Source organism: Ranitomeya variabilis, chromosome 7, assembly GCF_051348905.1.
Source record: "Ranitomeya variabilis isolate aRanVar5 chromosome 7, aRanVar5.hap1, whole genome shotgun sequence".
In the NCBI taxonomy this organism is placed as follows: domain Eukaryota; kingdom Metazoa; phylum Chordata; class Amphibia; order Anura; family Dendrobatidae; genus Ranitomeya; species Ranitomeya variabilis.
Window position 1 is genome coordinate 8822651 of NC_135238.1, and position 24935 is coordinate 8847585.

The 24935-nt window shown below is 42.8% G+C and overlaps 1 protein-coding gene across 1 annotated transcript; it reads right to left on the reverse strand.

Moving 5' to 3' along the window:
• Positions 1-1653: 1653 nt before the first annotated feature.
• LOC143785155 (up-regulator of cell proliferation-like) lies at positions 1654-14762 on the reverse strand. The gene is made up of 3 exons (XM_077273846.1): positions 14409-14762; positions 10983-11293; positions 1654-6662 (listed from the first exon to the last, which is right to left on the reverse strand). The coding sequence occupies exons 2-3, from the start codon at positions 11272-11274 to the stop codon at positions 1957-1959; spliced, it is 4998 nt and encodes a 1665-aa protein (XP_077129961.1). The 5' UTR covers positions 11275-11293; positions 14409-14762; the 3' UTR covers positions 1654-1956.
• Between the last annotated feature and the right edge of the window lie 10173 nt (positions 14763-24935).

Below are 24935 nucleotides of genomic sequence, written 5' to 3' on the forward strand. Positions count from 1 at the left end.
AGAATGGACGCAAATTTTAACAAACAGTAAATTGCAAAAATGCTTATTTTTAGAAGTATCCAGCAACACCTGGAGAACAAACAGCTGGAAAGACGCCATGTTTCCACTATAGTGATGGAACCTGACGCTCGTTCTTTTGATCTTCCAAAGATTATTGATCCTTTTACACGTTGTTTCCCTCTGATCTTCAGTTAATGTGACTTCTGCTCCTGATGGGTCCCTGGATCGGCATGCAGCGCGCCGGTGGCAGAAGAGTAATACGTGTTTGGATCATTTTTATACTTGTCGCCATGCACATTCAGTAATGATAGATGTCAGCATATTATTGTTTATTAATTATTAATGTTTCTAAATTATTAATGTTTGTAGGTCGATTATAGAATTGGGCTTGTACCCACTTTTATCACCGTTTGATAATTAACTACTTGTTCACACTGTGACTCCCGTAATATGAATGTATCTGAGGAAGGCGCTAATCAGGAGCAGAAACGCACTATTGTTAATGTGAAAAGTAAACACTTTATGTCACCGATCTCCCCATTGTTAGCGTTCAGGACTGGGACATTGGTTCCGTTCTTTCCTGTGCACATCTGACCCTGAAAGCACATTGGATATTTTTAGGATATCTAACCTGTAGTGGGTCCCGCACATGAGAGCGCTCGTGTTTGTTTTTCTTCTTGATGTATCACCTTCTCTCTTGGTTATTACTGGATGTGCCAATTCTAGCGCTTTGCTCGGCTCTTCTCACTTGCCCTGTATCGGTGGCAAGTGGGGTAATATTCGTGGGGTTGATGTCACCCTTGTATTGTCAGGTGACATCAAGCCCACGGATTAGTAATGTAGAGGCATATATCAGTAGGTTTGGCATATAGATGATAAATAATGCTTCTTAAGTGTTTTATGACAGCTACAGTAGCGTGTAATGTTACTATTTTGCCCTATCTAGTCCACCAACAGTGCTATATGATTTGTTTTTTTACATTTACTCCATCTAGTAATTATGAGGTGATTCTGTTCAAACTATCTCAGTCTATACAGCAAAGCTGACAAGAGAATGATAAATAAATGCTTAAGTATTTTATGATAGCTATAGTAGCATGTAATATTACTATTCTGTCTTATCTAGTTCTCTTTTTTTCTTTATTATCTAGTTCTCCAGCAGTGCAATAGGATTTGTTTTTACATCCCCTTTCTAGCAATTGTGAGGTGACTTTGCATAACTTGTTTCACTCTACACAGCAAAGCTGACAAAAGAACTACCGGGGAAGTACGCTCAGCCAGATCATCCCTTTAAATATACAATGTAATTGGGCTGGTGACTCAAAATATTTGGTCACTGTGTGGCGCAGCTGAGGGTAAGAAGGGACGCGAATAAGGAAACCAAGCAAGTTCTAACGAGGCAGGTAGTTTGGTGCTTTCTTTAGTTTCTTAGCTTATTCCTTAATTCTTCATTAGGGGGTTTGACATAATTTGTATTTACTTTAAAAAAAAAAAAAGTGAAAATAAAAGAAACAGGAATAATAAAATAATCGTAATAAACATTTTTACATATTAAAAAAAAAACGGTTCTGTTGGATCTTTCCTTTATTTATTGGTCAATACTAGATACTTTTTAAGGATCAAGCTAGAAATCATGAAGAACGTCCGCATACAGAATTATAATCTGTCCAAGCACCCCGTTCTTGTGTTGTTTGTTCAGAGTTTCTCAAAACATTTCCAATAAATTCAAATTGTGCAGAAAAGATTTTATTATTGAATGTATGACATTTATAGAATATTATCAATTATTTCCAATATATAATAGATATCAGTTATAGTATCATTGAATAACAAGGTTCTTTTTTTATAGATTGTGTTAGTTTTCATTGATGGATATTTAGACTGAATTATATTGAAAGTAATGAAAACAGATATTACAAAGAAGATCAGAAGCCAAGATTCCGTCAGTTAATCTAATTAATACAAATTGAAAACTTTCTGTAGACTTTCAAGGGCCTGAATATCCATGATTTGGTGCCAGTCATCAGGCAGTTTAGCTGGTTTGGCTTTATATTCTTTAGCAAATTCTTCATTAAATTGGGCAGCGACAAATTTCCAGTAATCGGAGGACTCGATGCTGGGGTCAGGTTGGATGGTCCAGTCTGGATAGTATGTGCGATACTCTTTGTATGGATGCCATTTATCACCGGTGTCAGAGTTTTTAAAACTGGTTGCAGACACAACAGCCGTGGAACAAATGTCTGTCACTAAATCTTCTCTTTTTTCCCATCTATATTTCCCCAAACCTTGAGGTCTATGAACAGATGCAAAATGCACCTTATGGTCGGCTCCTCCGGCCTCACAGGGGACTTTACAGAACGGACACTGATGTCCACATCCAATCACTTTCTTCAATAACTCTTCCTGAGGTTTCAGTGTGACTCTGGAAAGTATGATGTCCGGGCTCATAGATTTCAGGTCTGATAGGACTTGATCTTTCATTTCTGTCAGTAACTCCTGAATCTTGGAGGAAAATTGCTCCACCTTCACTGTGTTATGGAACTTAATGACTTTCATTTCAGTCTGTGAAATCACTAATTCTCCGTTCAACTTCTCACAAACATTTTCCAAAAACAAAGAAACATTCTCACTTTGAAGACAAGTTTTATCCTGCAGAACTATCAGTATTTTGGCACAAATGAAAGACAGAATATTTTCGTACAATGGTCCTAAGGTTTCCGTGAAGTGATATTTGTCTGTGATATAATTCAGGATCCAGGTTTTTGAAAATTCCTCATATGAATTGATGTATTGTACATATTTTTGAAAACACATTTCTTCCAGTAAATTTGTCAATATGTTACATTGAAAATAACTTCTGCTGCTGAACCTCATATTATCGACACCATTTAAAACTTCATCCACCATCTTTTCTCCCAGATGTTTGAAGACGTATTCCATGATGGCCGGCTTTAGACATCTGTCACAAAACTGTCTGACTCTAGTCCAGCTTTCATCCTTCTCTTTAAATATACTGAGAAATGTCATCAAATACTGAGGTTTCAGGTTTTCTAAACCTGTTTTAGGGTCATTTTTTTGTATGAAGACCTCATGCATCTTCTGAAACATTTTTGATGTCTTCGCGAAGATGAAAAGTTTGATGTGCAACTCAAATTCTGGTGAGAAGTGAAGCTTTTTGTTTCTACTCTGTAGTTTTGTGTTAATCTTGTACAATAGTTCCTGGCTGTACATATCATCATAGTCTGAAGAGGTACTTACTTTCTCTGTGACATATTCATTACACATGTCTATCAGTGAGGTGGCAAGATCTCCTACTTTATCATAGAGTTCGTTACTGAAACCCAATCTGTTTGCAATATGTGAAATCATAGACTGATCAACATAATTCTTATTCATGGAAAAAGGTTGATTTGCATACTCTTCTAAATCATTTATGTGGACCAATGTCTGACTTATGGCTGGTCCTCTTCCGTTGAGGTCACTCTTCACCTGGTGTAGCATTGCTGCGCACACATTTCTCCGATGCAATGTCTCTATCTGTAATTCTGACAGTGTCTCTTCCCACATTCGCTCAAATTCCTGTTTTATTTCTTCATCGCTCAGTTCGAGGTTCTTCTTTTTACAGCTGTTCAGGAGATTTGTGATCTTTTCTTCTATGAGTTGTTGATACTCATTTTGGATCTTCTGGATCTTATACTTCCCTTTTTGAATAGAAATAGCCTCGTTGCATTTACTGATAGCGTTTCTTTCCAGTTCTTTTCTTAAGAATTTTACACTCTGTATGAAATCTTCTCGATGCCTTTCTACAAGATTCACATTTTCCAACCTATTTTCAAAATACTTTTCCAGCTGTTCCAGCATTTTAGTTTCCTCTGTGAGAAGCAGCTGTTCAAGGTCGCCCCTGTACTCAGTAACCGTGTGTCTGCCCAAGATCTCAGCTGACTGATTCTCTATTTTGTTTTCTGTTCTGGTGATCCAGTTGTAGACCTTTTTCTGAAACTCCCACTCCCAGTGAGAAAAATTCACAGACAAATTATTGTAAGCATCAGCCACCAAACTGTTTAGGAAACTAAAGATGAATTTCTCATGTTTCACAGCATTCCACAAACTTTCCAACCAAGTAATAAACCCTGGAATGTTGGAAGATCTGTTTTGGGATTTCATGAAGTCAAGCAGATACTGTTTTAGCTTGAAGACATTTTCACTGTAGCCAGAATTCACTGGAGCCATTGGTGGGTCTCCAAGCCACAACCCAGGAATGTACCAGTTGTGCTTCTCGACATCGTAGTCCATCACATCAGAGAATGCTGTGATTCCCCTTCTCTTTTCCATAGCTGCAGCCACTTTTGTCATTTCATCTAACTGTTCCAGAAGTGTTTTCCTGTCTCTCAGCGTGTTCTCATGGGCGGACACATCACTCACGTTCTGATGAACAAACTGACAGCTTGGCTTCTTTCCAACTTCTTTCATCCTAAGGAAAGCATGGACCACAATCTGTAAGATATCTTTCATTTCTGTTGCATTTTCCATGGACATGTTGACTATAGCGATGTCACTCAACCCAATGACTAATGTGGCTAATTCATTGTCATGTTCATAACTGTCATCAAGAGAAGCCAATTCAGGAGCTTTCAACCCTTCAGTGTCAATAACTAGAACACATGCACAACCCATCATCTGCTGGAAGTTCTCCTTCACTTTAATCAGAGTCATGAAGGCTCCTCGTGTGCATCGACCACTGGCCACAGGGAACTGTAGACCAAACATGGTGTTCAGGAGGGTGGACTTCCCCGTACTCTGCACCCCCAGCACAGTTATCACTGCCATCTTACATTTTAGACCATTTTTTTCATTTAGTTCAGTCAATACATCAGATACCCATTTCATGGGGATATTAGAAGCATCTCCATCAATTAACTCCAATGGAAAGCCATCCAAAAGTAAGTCGGCAGCTATGGCTGGTAGTCCACCAAACTGTCTCCTGTGCTCTGGAAGTATGTCTTCTTTTATCATGGAACATTCTGCCTCATAAAACTGTCCCAACTCTCGAAGGAAATGTTCTAACCCGAGCGAACTATCAGATAATTTCTGGTCTATCTTTTTAAGCTCTTCTGAATTTTTGGACTTGGATTTTTCTTTGTATTCCACTTGTAGTTCAGTAACATTTTTTCTAGCTATTAAATCAAGTTCAAACTTCATCCACTTTAAGAAATAGTGTTTTTCTTCCCGAGACAAATGAGTTATAGCATTGATGAATAACATGATGCCATTTGGCAAGTCATGTTGGTTCTGCTCCCGATGCAGTGAGATCCGCTGCTGTTTTAATTCGGTCTCATACGTATGTGTGTCTCGCCCTCCTTGTTTTGTCATTCTACATAGTTCTTTTTCCACTTTTGCCAATTGTTTCCAAAGTTCCCCTTGAAGTTTCAGTGTCTCCCTTTTATATTCTTCCACATTTGTGATGAGTGAAGTGATGTTACATGCATGCGCTCTCGCTTTTTGACATTCTGGAAAACTCTCATCCACATCAATGTGAAGTCCATATCTATGGTTTTTCAGACTTTCTATACTTGAAGTTTTGTGATCTGCGCTCAAAAACCTTTCAATGGTTATTTGTATCCGTTTCACAAATTCAGCGTCATTGGCATTGCTTCCCTTTGTTAAAATATGTTTTTTACCAGTTTGTAACCGTCTCATTATGTTCATCAGGTGTTTTCTAGTCTCTGAGTCGACAACCTTGTCTTTACCTGGAGAAACTATTAAATAAAACTTCGTGTCAGAGGAGCTGCAGAATGAGAATAATCGGACGTGTCTCTCACACACAGTCTCAATAAATATAAAGGTGGCCGATGAGATGCGAGTGAGAAAGGTGAACTGTTCCCAGTTGGATTCCAGGTCTCCACGTAGATTGGCCACAGCAATCGGCTCTGGGAAAACATCAGAATTCCCAGAAGGAAAATACCAGGACATTTCCACCAGCCCATCAGATATCTTCCTCTCAATGTTCCCTCCTTCCATGTTGTCATGTATGAAGAACTCATGATGACGTTGAGCTGGGTTAAGAACCTGGTTTAGTAGTTTAGATTTAGATAATTTATTTGGCCCCAGCCTGACGAAAGAGAAGATCGGCATCTCAATGTTCACCACGTTGTCTTCTCTGAACCCTTTACTGTCTGCTAGAGACTGAGGTCTCCATTTCTTCACAACATCTCTCATTGCCCAAAGCATGAAGGTGGATCTTGAACCATCACCAGAGGGAAGCAAAAGTGGAACAGAGAACTGGCACATGGACATTTTTGTTAAAATTTCCTGTTGAAGAAAACTGTCTGAACAATGAAGGAGAACACAAAGAATGTCCAGTGGGTTGATGGGACAAGACTGATATTTTTTTACGCAATCTTCAAACATATCTTCATAGTTATCATCATCTTCATCATTAGGTTCCTGAGTAGAAGGATCTGGCTGCAGCTCAATATTCCGTGCTGTTTGGTTTAAAGCCATAAGTTTTCTCAGAAAATGACACATTATATCCTTAAACTGTTGTGGTAGAACATTTATGTTCTCTGGGCCAATACTTAGGACATCACTCAGGGAAAGCTTTGTTGTCAAGTGTGTCTTCACATCCAGCTGTTCAACCAATTGTTGAAATACTTTCTCTTTATCTGCAGAGATGAAAATAAAAAGATACATATTCAATACTGAAATAAGTGGAAGTTAAAAAAAACTACAACCATTTTGAATGGGTACATAGTAAGTTACATTAAAGTCAAAAAATTAACTACAGCCCGTTGTGACAAAGTCACAGGTAGAGTGCTGGAGGGGAGATATGTTTCACTGCACCTAATGGCATCAGTGATGTAAAACCCAGAGATTTTCCTCAAGCACACAAAGTGCTGAGAGTGGTTAACAGCCAATTTTTACAGTGGGCTGTCTGTCCAGTGGGCTTTCGTGGACAATCATAGAGCAGGTGGGAGGATATCCATCTTATCTCCACCCCAAGGTGTGGTCTGGGGCTTAAGCAGCTGGCCTCCAGAGGCAGCAGTGTTCAGTGTCTGGAGGAAACACTCCAGAGAAGTGTTTGTGCTTTCCTAATACCTGAACCGTGGGTCTTGCTAAGCCCTGAGTGGGCTGATCCCCACTAATACAAGGACTGTGCTTAGTGCTACCATTTTGTTTTGTATTGCTGTTTTGCCCAGAGGGTCGTATTTACTTTGTGCTTCACCTTGGTTTATGCTGCATCTAATAAACTAATCACTTTCCTAAAGTGGCAGTGTTCCCGTGTCTACCTCCTTGTACAGCTGAGTGAGCCAATATACCACACCATATATACAACAATATAACCATTATAACGCTGTTTCTCATGTAAAAGAATGTAACTACTATAATTCCGGGGGAAGAAGCTAACGCGAAACGCGCGTTGGGGCTCAGGACTGCACGTGCAGGTTATGTATTGCTTCCATTTTATTGTTAGTTGTATGCACTAGACATGGGGTATGGCTTCTTGGTAAGCATTTAATGCACTAGCATATTCTGATTACTATTGACTGTTCTGTGGCCGCTGCCTAGGACCTTTATCATTATTTATCTTTTCCATGTAATTTTTTGAAAACAACCAGCTCCAGGACTCATCTTGTGGTGGACATAAATTATTATGCACTTTGCAAGTATATAGCACTAAGCACTTTTTTTGTTTCCACCTCTGGTTCAGTCCATATGTACCAGGTATTGGATGTAGAAACCCCTGTTAGGTGAGGTTTTGATCTGACAGTATATATACGAATTTGTCAATCTTGGACTGGTCTTCAGTGGTAACATGCACTATTACGTCTATTGATCCATTTGAATGGTCATTCTACCCCTATGTACATCAGAGTTTGTGGATATATAAATGGCATGTGATACCTGATCTGCACCCTGCAGTCTATTTGCATGTGTGTCTCCATTGTGGATGTAAAAAAGAGAGATTTTTAAGAGAATTGTTTTAAATAATGATTTAATAAAGTTTGTTGTACTTTGCATTTATGACATTGAATTCGCTTTTTTTTAGCACTTTGCAAGCGTAATTAGCTTGCAGAATGCTAAAGTTTTCCAAGCGATCTGTAGCATCGCTTGGAAAATTGATTGACAGGTTGGTCACACTTGTCAAACATAGTGTTTGACAAGTGTGACCAACTTTTTACTATAGATGCTGCTTATGCAACATCAATAGTAAAAGATAGAATGTTAAAAATAATTTAAAAAAAAAAAAAAAAAAAAATGGTTATACTCACCTGCAGGCGTCCGTTCCTATAGATACTGTGTGTGTTCAGGAACTTCGATGACGTCGCTGCTTGTGATTGGTCGCTGAGCGGTCACATGAGCCGTCACGCGACCAATCACAAGGCCGCGACGTCATCACAGGTCCTGAACACAGACCATCTAAAGGAACGGAAGCGGCAGCATGCCTCCGGGGCCATCGAAGGTGAGAATATCACTATTTTTTATTTTAATTCTTTTTTTTTACCAATTATATGGTGCCCAGTGCGTGGAGGAGAGTCTCCTCTCCTCCACCCTGGGTACCAACCGCACATAATCTGCTTACTTCCCGCATGGTGTGCACAGCCCCGTGCGGGAAGTAAGCAGATCAATGCACTTCCAGGTGTGCGGAATCTCCGCAATTCCGCATTTTTAATGAACATGTTGCTTTTTTTTCCGCGATGCGATTTTTTTCGCGGAAAAAAATGCAACATTTGCACAAGAAATGCGGAATACACTGTAAATAATAGGAGGCATATGTAAGCGTTTTTTTCACGTTTTTATCACGTTTTTATAGCGAAAAAATGCGAAAAAAACTGAACGTGTGCACATGGCCTCAAAGTGTTTGAGGCAGACCTGAGGAACTTGAGAATAAATATGGAAAGTTGCTTATGTAGATGGGGAGAAAGGGAACACTCCAGGGAAAGACAGCAAAAAGAGTGATCAGAGAATGTGAAGGCAAGAATGCTATAACAGATTGTAAAAAGATGTGGAAAAAAGCTGTTATTCCCCCCAGAGAGGAGTCAGGATGTGTCTAAGTGGCAGCTGTTTATGAGAGCAGAGTGGTTGGTTACTAGACAATGGTCTAACGTCTAAAGTGAGCAGTGTAAGAAAGTAGCTGAGGAAGTGACTATAGGAGGATATAGAGAAACCAAATATAGAGCTATATGAATGTCTTAACAATGGAATGGATTTATTCAGACAGAAACATCAGTACCTACTTCCTACAATGGGCAGGGAGGGTGGACATGTGCAGTATGTAGAGTACAGAATCCAGAATGGAGAGACAGTTTTTAAAATTGTGAGGCACCCAGACCTAAGCCCATTGTCACGAATACTCCTATAATACCTGTGGTGACTAAAACACATATACTACAACATTTCATCTCCTCCACATTTGTTGTTATGGAGTGGGAAAGGGACGAGAATAATACAGTAGGTGGGACTGACAGATGGCACCCCCTAAAACTGACCAACAACATTAAATGAACTCCCCACAAGAACAAGTCCTGGCATATACCATTAACACCCCACAAGAACAAGACTTGGTGTATACCAGGAACACCCCACAAGAACAAAACCTGGCAAATACCAGGAACACCCCATAAGAGCAAGACTTGGCGTATACAGGAACACCCCACAAGAATAAGACCTGGCGTACACCAGGAAAAACCCACAAGAACAAGACCTGTTGTATACCAGGAACACCCCACAAGAACAAGACCTGGCGTATACCAGGAACACCCCACAAGAACAAGACCTGGCTTATATCTGGAACACCCCACAAGAGCAAGACCTGGCATACACAAGGAACACGCCACAAGAACAATACTTGGTGTATACCAGGACCACCCCACAAGAACTAAACCTGGCGTACTACCAGGAACAGCCCCACAGGAACAAGACCTGGCATATATCAGGAACACCCCTTACAAGAGAAAGACCTGGCATATACCAGAAAAACCCCACAAGAACAAGACCTGGTGTATACCAGGAACACCCCACAAGAACAAGACTTGGCACATACCAGGAATACTCCACAAGAACAAGACCTGGTGTATACCAGGAACACGCCACAAGAGCAGGACCTGGCATATACCATGAACACCCCACAAGAGCAAGACCTGGCATGTACCAGGAACATCCCACAAGAACAAGACCTGGCGTATACCATTAACACCTCACAAGAACAAGACTTGGCATATACCAGGAACACCTCACAAGAGCAAGACTTGGCGTATACCAGGAACACCCCACAAGAGGAATACCTGGCATACACCAGGAACACTCCACAAGAACAAGATCTGGTGTATACCAGGATCATCCCACAAGAACTAAACCTGACGTACACCAGGAACACCCCACAAGAACAAGACCCGGCATATACCAGGAACACCCCACACGAGCAAGGCCTGGTGTGCACCTGGAGCACCCTACAAGAACAAGACCTGGCATACACCAGGAACACTCCACAAGAACAAGACCTGGCGTATACCAGGAACACCCCACAAGAACAAAACTTGGCGTATACCAGGAACATTCCACAGAAACAAGACCTGTTGTATACCAGTAACACTCCACAAGAACAAGATCTGGCATATACTAGTAACACCCCACAAGAACAAGACCCGTCGTACACCAGGAACACCACACAACACACTCTGTATAAGAGTAAGACAACAAGAGTTGTTCCGTATACCAGGAATACCCCAAAAGACCTGTCATGAATTGGGAAGTCCTTAGAAGACCTGCTGAATGCCCCACAAGTCCTGACTGATACTGAGAACAGCCCACAAGCCATGCCAAATAATGGAAACAACTTGCTACACCTGATAATTTTCTCAACCAGTCAAATGGGCATCACAAAATGTTCCTCCTCAAAGTCACTTGCCCAATTTTTTGGCTTTTAATTTTATGGCTGTTGTATGTAATACAAGTCACAATAATCACAATAGGAGGCTACTTACATTTCACAAAGGACTCAGACAAATTAGGCAATGCCGGAAATCTAAGAACAATGCTTTCTATGTGACTGAGGAAGTTTTCACAGGCCGTTTCTCCTTTTAGAAGAATAAGGTCCATTAGTTTTTCCACCCGGACTCTCGCATTTTCATCATGTTGAATAGCAATGTTTTCCTCCAGGGAGATGAGGTGGAGAGATTTCATTTTATCCAACACAGTGTCTACATCTTCTTCCAAAGTTTCTATTAATTCTGACCTCAGATGTTCAATGGTCCATGATGCTCCTCCTGATGTCATGGTGCCCGAATTTCACAATCTGAATAGAAGCACACAGCTCATTATTATTATACCAGTGATATCCTGTAGAGAGGACTCAATCTTTTGACATTTGAATTTGCCGTATTTTCTAAATTTTGACAGTAAATTTGATTTGTGGTGAATCGATTCACTGTCAAATGCAAGAGCCCCAAAGCCTCCGATTTCCCTGAAAATACGCGTGTAACACACTGAGGCGTCCTAGGACTGTATCCATCCTCTATCCACTGTACTGGACAAGAGAACTGTTTCTGCTATTTACTGTATGGGAATTTACCTGTTGGCGTGCCTGACTGAACCGGCTGCTGTTACTTTATTACACCCCGAGAGCAAACTGGTTTAATTAAGTGAGTGTAAAGCACGAGCTCGTCTGCAGTCCAGCACAGTGGTTCACAATACAATACCATACAATACACTTTATTGATCCCGGGGAAAATTACGGTATTACAGCAGCAATACAAACAGCAGTACATAAAATATTAGGACACAAATCTTGCACAAGTATAACAACATTACATAACAAATAAATGTGGGTAGTTCAGGTATATAAATCACTGTTAATTGATATTAGTACACCAGCAATCAGTCACTGTCTACCACCCTTAGAAAATTATTAGACATCCCCATAGCAGTAGGTACAAACGACTTCCTGAATTTCTTGCACCTTAGTAGGATTAGACGGCTGCTGAATGTGCTCTTCTGCTCGTATAGCGGGTGTGTATTATTGATCATTATAGCCCTACACTTCTTCTGAATCCTATCCTCCAATACCTCCTCAGAAGAGTCCAGATGGAGGCCAACAGCCGCACTTGCCTTCTTGATAAGTTTGTTGAGCTTATTAGCATAAGATACTCGCACACTACTGCCCCAGCATATGATACCAAAAAAATGGCGCTTGCCACAATGGACTGATAGAACATTTCCAGCATTTTACTGCACACATTGAATGACCCGAGCTTCCGAAGAAAGTACAGTCTGCTCATTCCCTTCTTGTAAACCTTTTCCGTATGACACCTCAAATCAAGTTTACTGTCAAGGTGAACCCCCAAATATTTGTAGCTCTCAACCATCTTAAGAATATATATATTTCTATTCCTATTTCTCAACCAAACGTTCCCATCCCATCCCCGTATAAACTCAAGAAACTAGAGGAAAAGTCTGTCCTCGACTATATGGAGACTATTACAGAATTATCCAAACATATACACTACCGTTCAAAAATTTAGGGTCACTTAGAAATTTCCCTATTTTTAAAAGAAAAGCACATTTTTTTCCAATGAAGCTAACATTAAATGATTCAGAAATACACTCTATACATTGTTACTGTGGTAAATGACTATTCTAGCTGCAAACGTCTGGTTTGTAATGCAATATCTTTATAGGTGTATAGAGGCCCGTTTCCAACAACCATCACTCCAGTGTTCTTATGGTACTTTGTGTTGGCAAACTGTGTAAGAAGGCTAATGGATGGTTAGAATACCCTTGTGCAAGTATGATAGCACAGCTGAAAACAGTTTGGCTGATTAGAGAACCTATAAACCTGACCTTCCTTTGAGCTAGTTGAGAATCTGGAGCATTACATTTGTTGGTTCCAATAAACTCTCAAAATGGCCAGAAAAACAGAACTTTAATATGAAATTCGACAGTCTAGTCTTGTTCTTAGAAATGAAGGTTATTCCATGTGAGAAATTGACAAGAAACTGAAGCTTTCCTACAACGGTGTGTACTACTCCCTTCAGAGCAGAGCACAAACAGGCTCTAACCAGAGTAGAGAAGTGGGAGGCCCCGCTGCACAACTGAGAAACAAGACAAGTACATTAGAGTCTGTAGTGTGAGAAATCGACGCCTCACAGGTCCTCAACTGGCAGCTTCATTAAATAATACACGCAAAAAGCCAGTGTCAACGTCTACAGTGAAGAGGCGACTCCGGGATGCTGGCCTTTAGGGCAGAGTGGCAAAGAAAAAGCCATATCTAACACTGGCTAATAAAAGAAAAAGATTAATATGGGCAAAAGAACATAGACATTGGACAGAGGAAGATTGGAAAAAAGTGTTATGGACAGACAAATCCAAGTTTGAGGTGTTTGGATCACACAGAACATTTGTGAGACGCAGAACAACTGAAAAACTGAAAAGATGCTGGAAAAGTGTGACGCCATCTGTCAAGCATGGTGGAGGTAATGTGATGGTCTGGGGTTGCTTTGGTGCTGGTAAAGTGGGAGACTTGTACAAGGTAAAAGGGATATTGAATAAAGAAGGCTATCACTCCATTTTGCAGCGCCATACCCTGTGGACAGCGCTTGATTGGAGCCAATTTCATCCTACAACAGGACAATGACCCAAAGCCACCTCCAAATTATGCAAGAACTATTTAGGGAAGAAGCCGGCAGCTGGTATTCTATCTGTAATGGAGAGGCCAGCGCAGTCACCAGATCTCAGCCCCATTGAGCTGTTGTGGGAGCAGCTTGACCGTATGGTGCAAAAAAAGTGCCCATCAAGCCAAACCAACTTGTGGAGGGGCTTCTGGAAACATGGGGGGGAATTTCTCCAGATGACCTCAGCAAATTAACTGCTGGAATACCAAAGGTATGCAATGCTGGAATTGCTGCAAAGGAGAAAAGATTGAAGGAGAAAATTATTGTTTCAAAGAAAAATCTTTTTTTCAAACTTTGTCAATGTCTGGACAAGATTTTAAATTAATTTGGCAACTCGTTGGATTAATAAAAGTAGGAGTCTTCATGGAAAACACAACATTGTCTTGGTGACCCTAAACATTTGAACGGTAGAGTATATTTATATACTGTAAATCAGCGATGGTGCCGTGGACAAAGTCTATTGGAGCTGAATGACTGCTCCACCTTATAATGTCCCACAGAGAGACTCCTCTTCCAGCAGAACAGAGAGGAAAACAATGGCTAGTTACTGACCAGCCCGAAAACGTAGTGACAAATCTGGGATTTCTGACCGTTGATTCCGGTAGGAAAACATGGTCCGTAGAGCCAGTATACCTAACTAAAGGCTTAGTTGCGGCTTTGTGTCTCTTGGTGCCAAAATATATTGCGTTGCGTGCACGTTTACTTACTGCGGTGTCGCAGTGGACTTTTAGCGTTTCTTACCTCCAGGTCTGCTCCGAACAACACAATCAGGACACACAGATGGATGCAGAGCTCTTCCAGCCGGGGAGCAATACCGAGACTTGTGTTTGATGCGGCACCTTTCACTTCACAGGTCCCGGGTCCTTTCTGTTCTTTAACAGCTTTTACAGCAGGAATTCCCTCGCATCCGGACAGGTTCGGTTACCGGTTCAGTTCAGCCTCAATCTGCCGCTGCTTTTTACTCAGACGGGTGCTGTCACGAGAGGATTTCACCACATCCCTCTCACACAACATTATCCACTCATCATTCCTGCAGACCCTGCTCAAAACCCTGCCACTCTCAGTTGCACTTCAGTATTCCAACTGTCACTGGGGCGGCTCAAACTGGTTTTCTCCCGATGTACCAAATGACATACAGGTGACAGCCGTATGAATCTGCAAACCGCTGCCATCTAGTGGCCAAAACACCATTAATTATAAAGAAACAAATCTATTGGCCACAAGTACACAGATTATTCAGGAGTATAATTACACATTTGTCTTTAATTATACCACCCTGCGGAGCTGACACACATCTCACACAGCCACGAGACCTGTATCGGCGGGGACTCGAGCATAGTATTCGAGCACGATGAAGACACTCTTACCACTCGAGCACGATTTCACCTCTTCTAAGCACACTCACTCAGCCCTACATAATGCAACGGAGAAGGAGGAGAAGTAGACGACACTGATAGCGACCATTTACTATTTGAGGTTGCAGCCTGACTACCAGAAAGAAAAGTGTAAGAAGGATCCATACTCATAATTATGGGCAGCCTGCATGTTCGCAGCCAGTAATACTATAGTCGGTGCTGCTGCTCGTTGTGGCTCTGACGTTACTACCAGATATGGTGGACTGTTTTTTTTTTCCTCTTACCGTACCATTTTTTTCTTGTACCGTACAATTTTAACTATACTAGAATTAAGATTTGTATTTAGAGATGCAATTACTCCACTCCCCCAAAAAAGCAACCAAAAAATGTAGGGAAAAAAGCAACAGCGGCTGTTGTGAATTAGACTTTTTGGCTCCCTCTTGTGGTTACTAGTGATATGACTCTGGGATTTTCTTCCCTCAGTTTGCACCCAGCTGCGTTGTTAGTTCAGGGGTGTTGCTATATAAACCTCCTGGAACCTTAGTCCAGTGCCTGGCATCGTTGTAATCAGACACATTCTGTTTGCTCCTATCTGCTGGTCCTGGTTCATGCTAAACTAAGTTAAGTCTTGTTTCTTTGTTTTTTGGGTTATTTGCTTGCTCTCATTTTTGTCCAGTTTATACTAAATGTGATTCCTGATCTTGCTGGAGGCTCTAGGGGGCTGGTGTTCTCCCCCCGGGCCGTTAGACGGTTCGGGGGTTCTTGAATATCCAGTGTGGATATTTTTGATAGGATTTTTGCTGACCATATAAGTTATCTTTCTATATTCTGCTATTAGCTAGTGGGCCTCTCTTTGCTAAATTCCTAGCTCATTCTTATGTTTGTCTTTTCCTCTTACCTCACCGTTATTATTTGTTGGGGGCTTCTATCCAACTTTTGGGGGTAATTTCTCTGGAGGCAAGAAAGGTCTTTCTTTTCCCTTCTAGGGTTAGTTAGTTCTCCGGCTGGCGCGAGACGTCTAGGATCAACGTAGGCACGTTCCCCGGCTGCTGGTATTTGTGGTGCTAGGATTAGGTATATGGTCAGCCCAGTTCCCACTGCCCTATGAGCTGGTTTTCTGTGTTTGCAGACTTAGCTATAATTCCTGAGACCCTCTGCCATTGGGGTCATAACAGTATGCCAGGCCAACATTGAATGTTTAATGCATTGCAGAAGTGGGATAATAAGAAAGGAAATTCTGAGTTTTTTTTTTTTTTTTTCTTCCTCTCTTCCTCCCCTTTACCTTTGAGTGGCTTGTGCTTGCTGCAGACATGAATGTCCAGACCTTGATTTCAAGTGTAGACCAGCTGGCAGCTCGTGTGCAGAGCATACAAGATTTTGTTACCAGTAGTCCTATGTCTGAACCTAAAATACCTATTCCGGAATTATTTTCTGGAGACCGATTTAGGTTTAGGAATTTCATGAATAATTGTAAATTGTTTCTCTCTCTGAGACCCCGTTCGTCTGGAGATTCAGCTCAGCAAGTTAAAATTGTTATTTCTTTTTTACGGGGCGACCCTCAGGATTGGGCTTTCTCCCTAACGCCAGGAGATCCGGCATTGGCAAATATTGATGCGTTTTTTCTGGCGCTCGGATTGCTTTACGAGGAACCCAATCTTGAAATTCAGGCAGAAAAAGCCTTGCTGGCTATTTCTCAGGGCCAGGATGAAGCTGAAGTGTATTGCCAAAAATTTTGGAAATGGTCCGTGCTTACTCAGTGGAATGAGTGTGCTCTGGCCGCAAATTTCAGAAATGGCCTTTCTGAAGCCATTAAGAATGTGATGGTGGGTTTCCCCATTCCTACAAGTTTGAATGATTCTATGGCGCTTGCTATTCAAATTGACCGGCGTTTGCGGGAGCGCAAAACCGCTAATCCTCTGGTGGTGTTGTCTGAACAAACACCTGATTTAATGCAATGTGATAGAATTCAGACTAGAAATGAACGGAAAAATCATAGACGTCAGAATGGGTTGTGTTTTTACTGTGGTGATTCTACACATGTTATATCAGCATGCTCTAAACGCCTAACAAGGGTTGTTAGTCCTGTCGCCATTGGTAATTTGCAACCTAAATTTATTTTGTCTGTGACTTTAATTTGCTCTTTGTCTTCTTACCCTGTTATGGCGTTTGTGGATTCAGGTGCTGCCCTGAGTCTTATGGATCTGTCATTTGCCAAGCGCTGTGGTTTTGTTCTTGAACCGTTAGTAAATCCTATTCCTCTTAGAGGTATTGATGCTACGCCATTGGCGGAAAATAAACCGCAGTTTTGGACGCAGGTAACCATGTGTATGACTCCTGAACATCGGGAGGTGATTCGTTTTCTTGTTCTGCATAACATGCATGATTTGGTCGTTTTGGGTCTGCCATGGTTACAGACCCACAATCCAGTCTTGGATTGGAAGGCAATGTCTGTGTCAAGTTGGGGCTGTCAGGGAATTCATGCTGATTCCCCGCCGGTGTCTATTGCTTCCTCTACTCCTTCGGAAGTTCCTGAGTATTTGTCTGATTATCAGGATGTATTCAACGAGTCCAGATCCAGTGCTCTGCCTCCTCATAGGGACTGTGACTGCGCCATAGATTTGATTCCAGGTAGTAAATTTCCTAAGGGAAGATTATTTAATCTGTCTGTACCTGAGCATACCGCAATGCGTTCGTATATCAAGGAATCTCTGGAGAAGGGGCATATCCGTCCATCTTCTTCCCCTCTTGGTGCGGGATTCTTTTTTGTGGCCAAGAAGGACGGATCTTTGAGACCTTGTATTGACTATCGGCTTCTGAATAAAATCACTGTAAAATTTCAGTATCCTTTGCCTCTGTTGTCGGACTTGTTTGCCCGGATTAAAGGTGCCAAGTGGTTCACCAAGATAGATCTTCATGGTGCGTACAACCTTGTGCGCATTAAGCAAGGTGATGAATGGAAGACTGCATTTAATACGCCCGAAGGTCATTTTGAGTACTTGGTGATGCCTTTTGGGCTTTCTAATGCTCCCTCAGTGTTTCAGTCCTTTATGCATGATATTTTCCGGAAGTATCTGGATAAATTTATGATTGTTTATCTGGATGATATTCTGGTTTTCTCTGAAGATTGGGACTCACATGTGGAGCAGGTCAGGATGGTGTTTCAGGTTTTGCGTGAGAATGCTTTGTTTGTTAAAGGCTCAAAGTGTCTCTTTGGAGTACAGAAGGTTCCCTTTTTGGGGTTTATTTTTTCCCCTTCTGCTGTGGAGATGGACCCAGTCAAGGTCCGAGCTATTCATGAGTGGACTCAACCCACGTCAGTTAAGAGTCTTCAGAAGTTCTTGGGTTTTGCTAACTTCTACCGTCGTTTTATCGCTAATTTTTCTAGCGTTGTTAAACCTTTGACGGATATGACCAAGAAAGGTTCTGATGTTGCTAACTGGGCTCCTGCAGCCGTGGAGGCGTTCCAGGAGTTGAAGCGCCGGTTTACTTCGGCGCCTGTTTTGTGTCAGCCTGATGTCTCACTTCCCTTTCAGGTCGAGGTGGATGCTTCTGAGATTGGGGCAGGGGCCGTTTTGTCACAGAGAGGCCCTGGTTGCTCGGTAATGAGACCATGTGCTTTCTTCTCTAGGAAGTTTTCGCCTGCTGAGCGGAATTATGATGTTGGCAATCGGGAGTTACTGGCCATGAAGTGGGCATTTGAGGAGTGGCGTCATTGGCTCGAGGGTGCTAAGCATCGCGTGGTGGTCTTGACTGATCACAAAAATTTGATGTGTCTCGAGTCTGCTAAACGCCTGAATCCTAGACAGGCCCGCTGGTCATTGTTTTTCTCCCATTTTGACTTTGTGGTCTCGTATTTACCAGGTTCAAAGAATGTGAAAGCTGATGCTCTTTCAAGGAGCTTTGTGCCTGACTCTCCTGGAGTCACAGAACCTGTTGGTATTCTTAAAGAGGGAGTTATCTTGTCAGCCATTTCTCCTGATTTGCGACGTGTGTTGCAGAGATTTCAGGCTGGTAGACCTGACTCTTGTCCACCTGACAGACTGTTTGTTCCTGATAAGTGGACCAGCAGAGTCATTTCCGAGGTTCATTCCTCGGTGTTGGCTGGTCATCCGGGAATTTTTGGCACCAGAGATCTGGTGGCTAGGTCTTTTCGGTGGCCTTCCTTGTCACGGGATGTACGGTCATTTGTGCAGTCCTGTGGGACTTGTGCTCGAGCTAAGCCTTGCTGTTCTCGTGCCAGCAGGTTGCTCTTGCCCTTGCCTGTCCCGAAGAGGCCTTGGACACATATTTCCATGGATTTCATTTCTGATCTCCCGGTGTCTCGGGGTATGTCTGTCATCTGGGTGGTATGTGATCGCTTTTCAAAAATGGTCCATTTGGTGCCTTTGCCTAAGCTGCCTTCCTCTTCCGATCTGGTTCCTGTGTTCCTTCAGAATGTGGTTCGTTTACACGGCATACCTGAAAATATTGTGTCTGACAGAGGATCCCAGTTCGTTTCCAGGTTCTGGCGATCCTTTTGTGCCAGGATGGGCATTGATTTGTCGTTCTCGTCTGCCTTTCATCCTCAGACTAATGGACAAACTGAGCGAACTAATCAGACTCTGGAGGCTTATTTGAGGTGTTTTGTTTCGGCAGATCAGGATGATTGGGTGACCTTCTTGCCGTTGGCTGAGTTTGACCTTAATAATCGGGCTAGTTCCGCTACTTTGGTTTCGCCATTTTTCTGCAACTCTGGTTTCCATCCTCGTTTTTCCTCGGGACATGTGGAGCCTTCTGACTGCCCTGGGGTGGATTCTGTGGTGGATAGGTTGCAGCTTATTTGGAATCATGTGGTGGACAACTTAAAATTGTCACAGGAGAAGGCTCAGCGTTTTGCCAACCGCCGCCTTGGTGTGGGTCCCCGACTTCGTGTTGGGGATTTGGTGTGGCTGTCTTCTCGATTTGTTCCTATGAAGGTCTCCTCTCCTAAATTTAAGCCTCGCTTCATCGGTCCTTACAAGATATTGGAAATCCTTAATCCAGTGTCCTTTCGCTTGGATCTTCCGGTTTCGTTTGCCATTCACAACGTGTTCCATAGGTCTTTGTTACGACGCTACGTTGTGCCTGTGGTTCCTTCTGCTGAGCCTCCTGCTCCGGTGTTGGTTGAGGGCGAGTTGGAGTACGTGGTGGAGAAGATCTTGGATTCTCGTCTCTCCAGACGGAGGCTTCAGTATTTGGTCAAGTGGAAGGGCTATGGTCAGGAGGATAATTCCTGGGTGGTTGCCTCTGATGTGCATGCGGCCGATTTGGTTCGTGCCTTTCACGCTGCTCATCCTGATCGCCCTGGTGGTCGTGGTGAGGGTTCGGTGACCCCTCCTTAAGGGGAGGGGGACTGTTGTGAATTAGACTTTTTGGCTCCCTCTTGTGGTTACTAGTGATATGACTCTGGGATTTTCTTCCCTCAGTTTGCACCCAGCTGCGTTGTTAGTTCAGGGGTGTTGCTATATAAACCTCCTGGAACCTTAGTCCAGTGCCTGGCATCGTTGTAATCAGACACATTCTGTTTGCTCCTATCTGCTGGTCCTGGTTCATGCTAAACTAAGCTAAGTCTTGTTTCTTTGTTTTTTGGGTTATTTGCTTGCTCTCATTTTTGTCCAGTTTATACTAAATGTGATTCCTGATCTTGCTGGAGGCTCTAGGGGGCTGGTGTTCTCCCCCCGGGCCGTTAGACGGTTCGGGGGTTCTTGAATTTCCAGTGTGGATATTTTTGATAGGATTTTTGCTGACCATATAAGTTATCTTTCTATATTCTGCTATTAGCTAGTGGGCCTCTCTTTGCTAAATACCTAGCTCATTCTTATGTTTGTCTTTTCCTCTTACCTCACCGTTATTATTTGTTGGGGGCTTCTATCCAACTTTTGGGGGTAATTTCTCTGGAGGCAAGAAAGGTCTTTCTTTTCCCTTCTAGGGTTAGTTAGTTCTCCGGCTGGCGCGAGACGTCTAGGATCAACGTAGGCACGTTCCCCGGCTGCTGGTATTTGTGGTGCTAGGATTAGGTATATGGTCAGCCCAGTTCCCACTGCCCTATGAGCTGGTTTTCTGTGTTTGCAGACTTAGCTATAATTCCTGAGACCCTCTGCCATTGGGGTCATAACAAGCGGCAAAAACTTTACGATCCTCCCCACCCCCAGATCCCAAAAAGTTAAAACGTTACTGATCTCTGTAAATGTTTTTTTACAAAGTCTGATTTTATTTTCAGCATTTAAATAAAAAACACTACACATGTTTGGTATCTGCTGTGAGGCAGTGACCGGTGTTACAGGTAGGGGTCGCTATTTGTGTTCCCCAGGATGCGCACGGAGGCATAGTGAGGCCATGAGGGGGTATTGCAGTCGCAGGCGTAGCTATGATTGCAATAGTGAAGCAGTGACCAATGTCACAGGTAGGGGTCGCTGTTTGTGCTCCCCAGGTTGTGCATAGAGGCGTATGAAGTCTATAGGTGTGCATGGCAGTCACGGGCGGAGCAGTGACTGCAATGCAGTCCAGAAATAGTAAAAATAAGTGTAGTCTTGGACATGCTATTGTCCAAGACAGGTGTAGGGAAAACCAGCTGTGGAATGTGTGTTTTGAAACTGACTGCAGTATGTTAGTGGTGCAGTCCATTTCATTTCCGGTCCGGGTTTTCCATGTGGCTGAAGCCACAGGTTTCTGTGTTAAAATCCCTGCAGTAAGGGGTTTGAGAATGTCAGGTGTAACATCAGTGTCAGTCTGGTGTGTGCTGTTGTGCAATGCAGAGGTCTGCATAGGGCTGTCAGTGTGAAGCAGCATAGGCCAGCGGAGCCAGCAGCCAAGGCAGCTGAATAGCCTGGCACCTGCAGCGTACACAGTGATGCTAGTAGTCCACGGTAACTGGTCTCGGATATTGATGTCCTGTGCCCGGAGGTGAACCAGAGGTGGATGTCCTGTGCCCGAAGGGGGACTGGCATGTGTAACAGCTGCAAACAGGTGGATATGGTGCTCGGCTGCAATCCGGAGGATATCATGGACTGTGTACGGCTGTGTGAGTAAAGAGACAGTAATGCAGTGGTGTGATCACCAGCGGTAACTGGTCAGAGGAAGACTGGCGTGTGTAGCGATATGCAAAACTAATCGAGTAAAGCTGTGTGTAAGAGACTTTAATACGGCGTACGGTCGCCCACGGTTAATGGATAAGGAGAGGTCCAGCGTGTGTAGGGACTGCAATCTAAAGCCGTATGATATGTAGTGCTATGAAACGAGCACTGAGATGAGATACAATTGTGTGAATTGAACTTTGATGCTGTGAAGTTAACACATTAAAGAGATTTTTGTGTTTGAACTTTGTGGGTCATGGCCTCATCACTGCGTACGGTGCTACCGCAGCACTACACTGTGCACTTGTACTGACCCGGGGAATCATATTGTCAGCTCAGTTTTACTATATTGTGAATGTGGTAAATATAAAAAACAAACAAACCATTGCTGAATTGAACTTTTTAAAATGTCACCGCACTTGAGATTTTTTTTCCCAGTTTCCAATGCATCCCATGATAAAATGAACGGTGTCATTCAAAAGTACAACTCGTCCCTCAAAAAACAAGACCTCATGCGGCTATGGGGGATGGAGAAATAAAAAAGTTATAGCTCTTGGTAGAAGGGGAGGTAAAAGTGAAAATGAAAGAATGGAAAATTTCCTGATCATGAAGGGGTGAAACACTGGTGTGCATCGCTTGTGCAACTGTGTAAGGTCTCCTAGCTTTGGGGATGTTGACACAGGACTTTTCACCTTCTTGTCTAACAAGTTTCTGTACAATACCTTGACCTGTATTTTAGACCCAGCCTCCCTTTATCTGCACATCCCCCTTCGGAGGTTTATTCTCACCCTGTTTTTTCCTTTTTCTTTATATTTGTTTTTAATATTATACCAATAAATCATGATCTTATTACTTTTGCTGGAATCGCTTTGTATCCCTTGGCAGTACAATGCTGCTGTTACGGATAGTGTGTGTTTCTATGTTTGCATGTATGTCAGCGCTTACAGAGGCGGCTGTGTTCTCTTGCTGGTATATTATGCAGTCATTGCAGTTTGCACCTGTTCACACTTGCTTTATTCCCTTCGGAGTTGCCGGTCAGTCTTTTGACGTTCCTGTACAAAGTGTCCCACCCGACCCTCGCTGCACCTGTTACCACGTCAGGTAGAAGGTGCCGTAGATATCCCCAGACTGGATATATGGGTCTCCGGCAACAGTCCTATATTACACCATATACAAATTATAATCTCACCTTCGGTTATGGTGAAAGTGTGAAAGGTAAATGGAAAATGAGATATCAGTGTATCGGCCACAGGGATCAATAACTGCTCATGAAATGTGAGTCTGGAAGGAAGTTTCCTCTTACCTGGGTCAGGAATGCACAGGATGAGCAGCAAATCTGGAAACGTCTCTTATATTAGTAATCTGTGGGGGCCGTGCCAAGGGCGGGAGGATGACGACAGATCCAAGAAGTGAAAGCAATGTTACATCAGGTATATTCCCTGAGATCACACAACACCCTCAGAGGAGGCGCTGCCCAGTATTCAGCTCCAAGTCCAAGAACATAGGGACGTCATAAAATGTAAATAAACCAGGACCACGATGATCTGGAAATATCCTATGTTTTATCACACAGAACATAGAGCAGATGAGACGCAGAACATTTCTCTATTTTATATGAAAAAGTTAAAAGGACAGTCTAGATTTAACACAAAAGCCTGGAGTCACTGTATCCTCACAGCACACACACCGCGTATTGTCAGGATTCTCCGGTGCCAGCACCGCAAGCAGGTGTTCATGTGACCCCAAGTATGAGCTATCTCAGGCACATTTCCACTAGACATGCACAGCCTCACTGAATACTAGTGAATAGAGAGAGGCCACACATGTCTAGTAGGAATGTGGCCGGAAGTGTGCTTTGCATTAATATAACCGCCTCGTCCCACAGCTGGCACCGGAGAGTCCAGACAGCGCGCACTGTGCATGCAGTGAGGAATCACAAGCATGCAGTTACATAGAGTGACTGTAAACTTTTGTATTAAACCTGGACAGCTACTTTAACTCATTTAGAAACTGATAACAGCAACATATCTCAGAACAGTAGTTCCTGCGCCGTATCCTCCATTGTGTCCGAGCTATATCCATTAATGTGCCCGGGCCGTGTCCACCACTGGTCAGAGGCCATATGCACCTTTGTGCAGCATCCCCTCTTATGACAGTCTGTAAATGTCTGGTAAGTGAGGAGACAATCGGAGATTTAGGAGAAGAATCTTTTCCCCTTCTTGTCCGTGTTGGCTTTTCAATGCCACTAGTTTAGGGTTCTTTGCTGGATTTTTCATTTCATAATGCACCAAATGTTTTCTAATGGTGAAAGGTCCATACTGCAGGCAGTAAGTTCATCCCATGAACTCTCCTTCTTCGGAGCTGTGCTATAATGGATGCGGAATGGGGTTTACCATTGTCGTATTGGAATATACAAGGTTTTCCCTGAAATAGACATTGTCTGGATTGAGAAGATGCTGTTGTTACTGTTATGATCCCAGTGGTAGAGGATCTCTGGTATTCCGGCAAGGTAACCAAAAAAACTAGGAACTGCTCTAGGGAGGTGGAAACTGGGCTAACCGCATACCTGATCCTAACACAACAACTAGAAGTAGCCGGTGAACGTGCCTACGTTGATTCTAGACGTCTCGAGCTAGCCGGAGAACTGACTACCCCTAGAGGGAAAATAAGACCTCACTTGCCTCCAGAGAAATTGAACCCCAAAGATATAGAAAGCCCCCAACAAATAATAACGGTGAGGCAAGAGGAAAACACAAACGTAGAGATGAACTAGATTCAGCAAAGTGAGGCCCACTAGTCTAGATAGGCAGAAATAGAAAGTG

Coding starts and splice junctions, on each gene's coding strand:
- LOC143785155 (XM_077273846.1), bottom strand. CDS start 11,274: ATGACATCAGGAGGAGCATCATGGACCATTGAACATCTGAGGTCAGAA. Junction 6,663..10,982: donor GTCTGAGTCCTTTGTGAAAT/GTAAGTAGCCTC, acceptor TCATCTCTGCAG/ATAAAGAGAAAGTATTTCAA.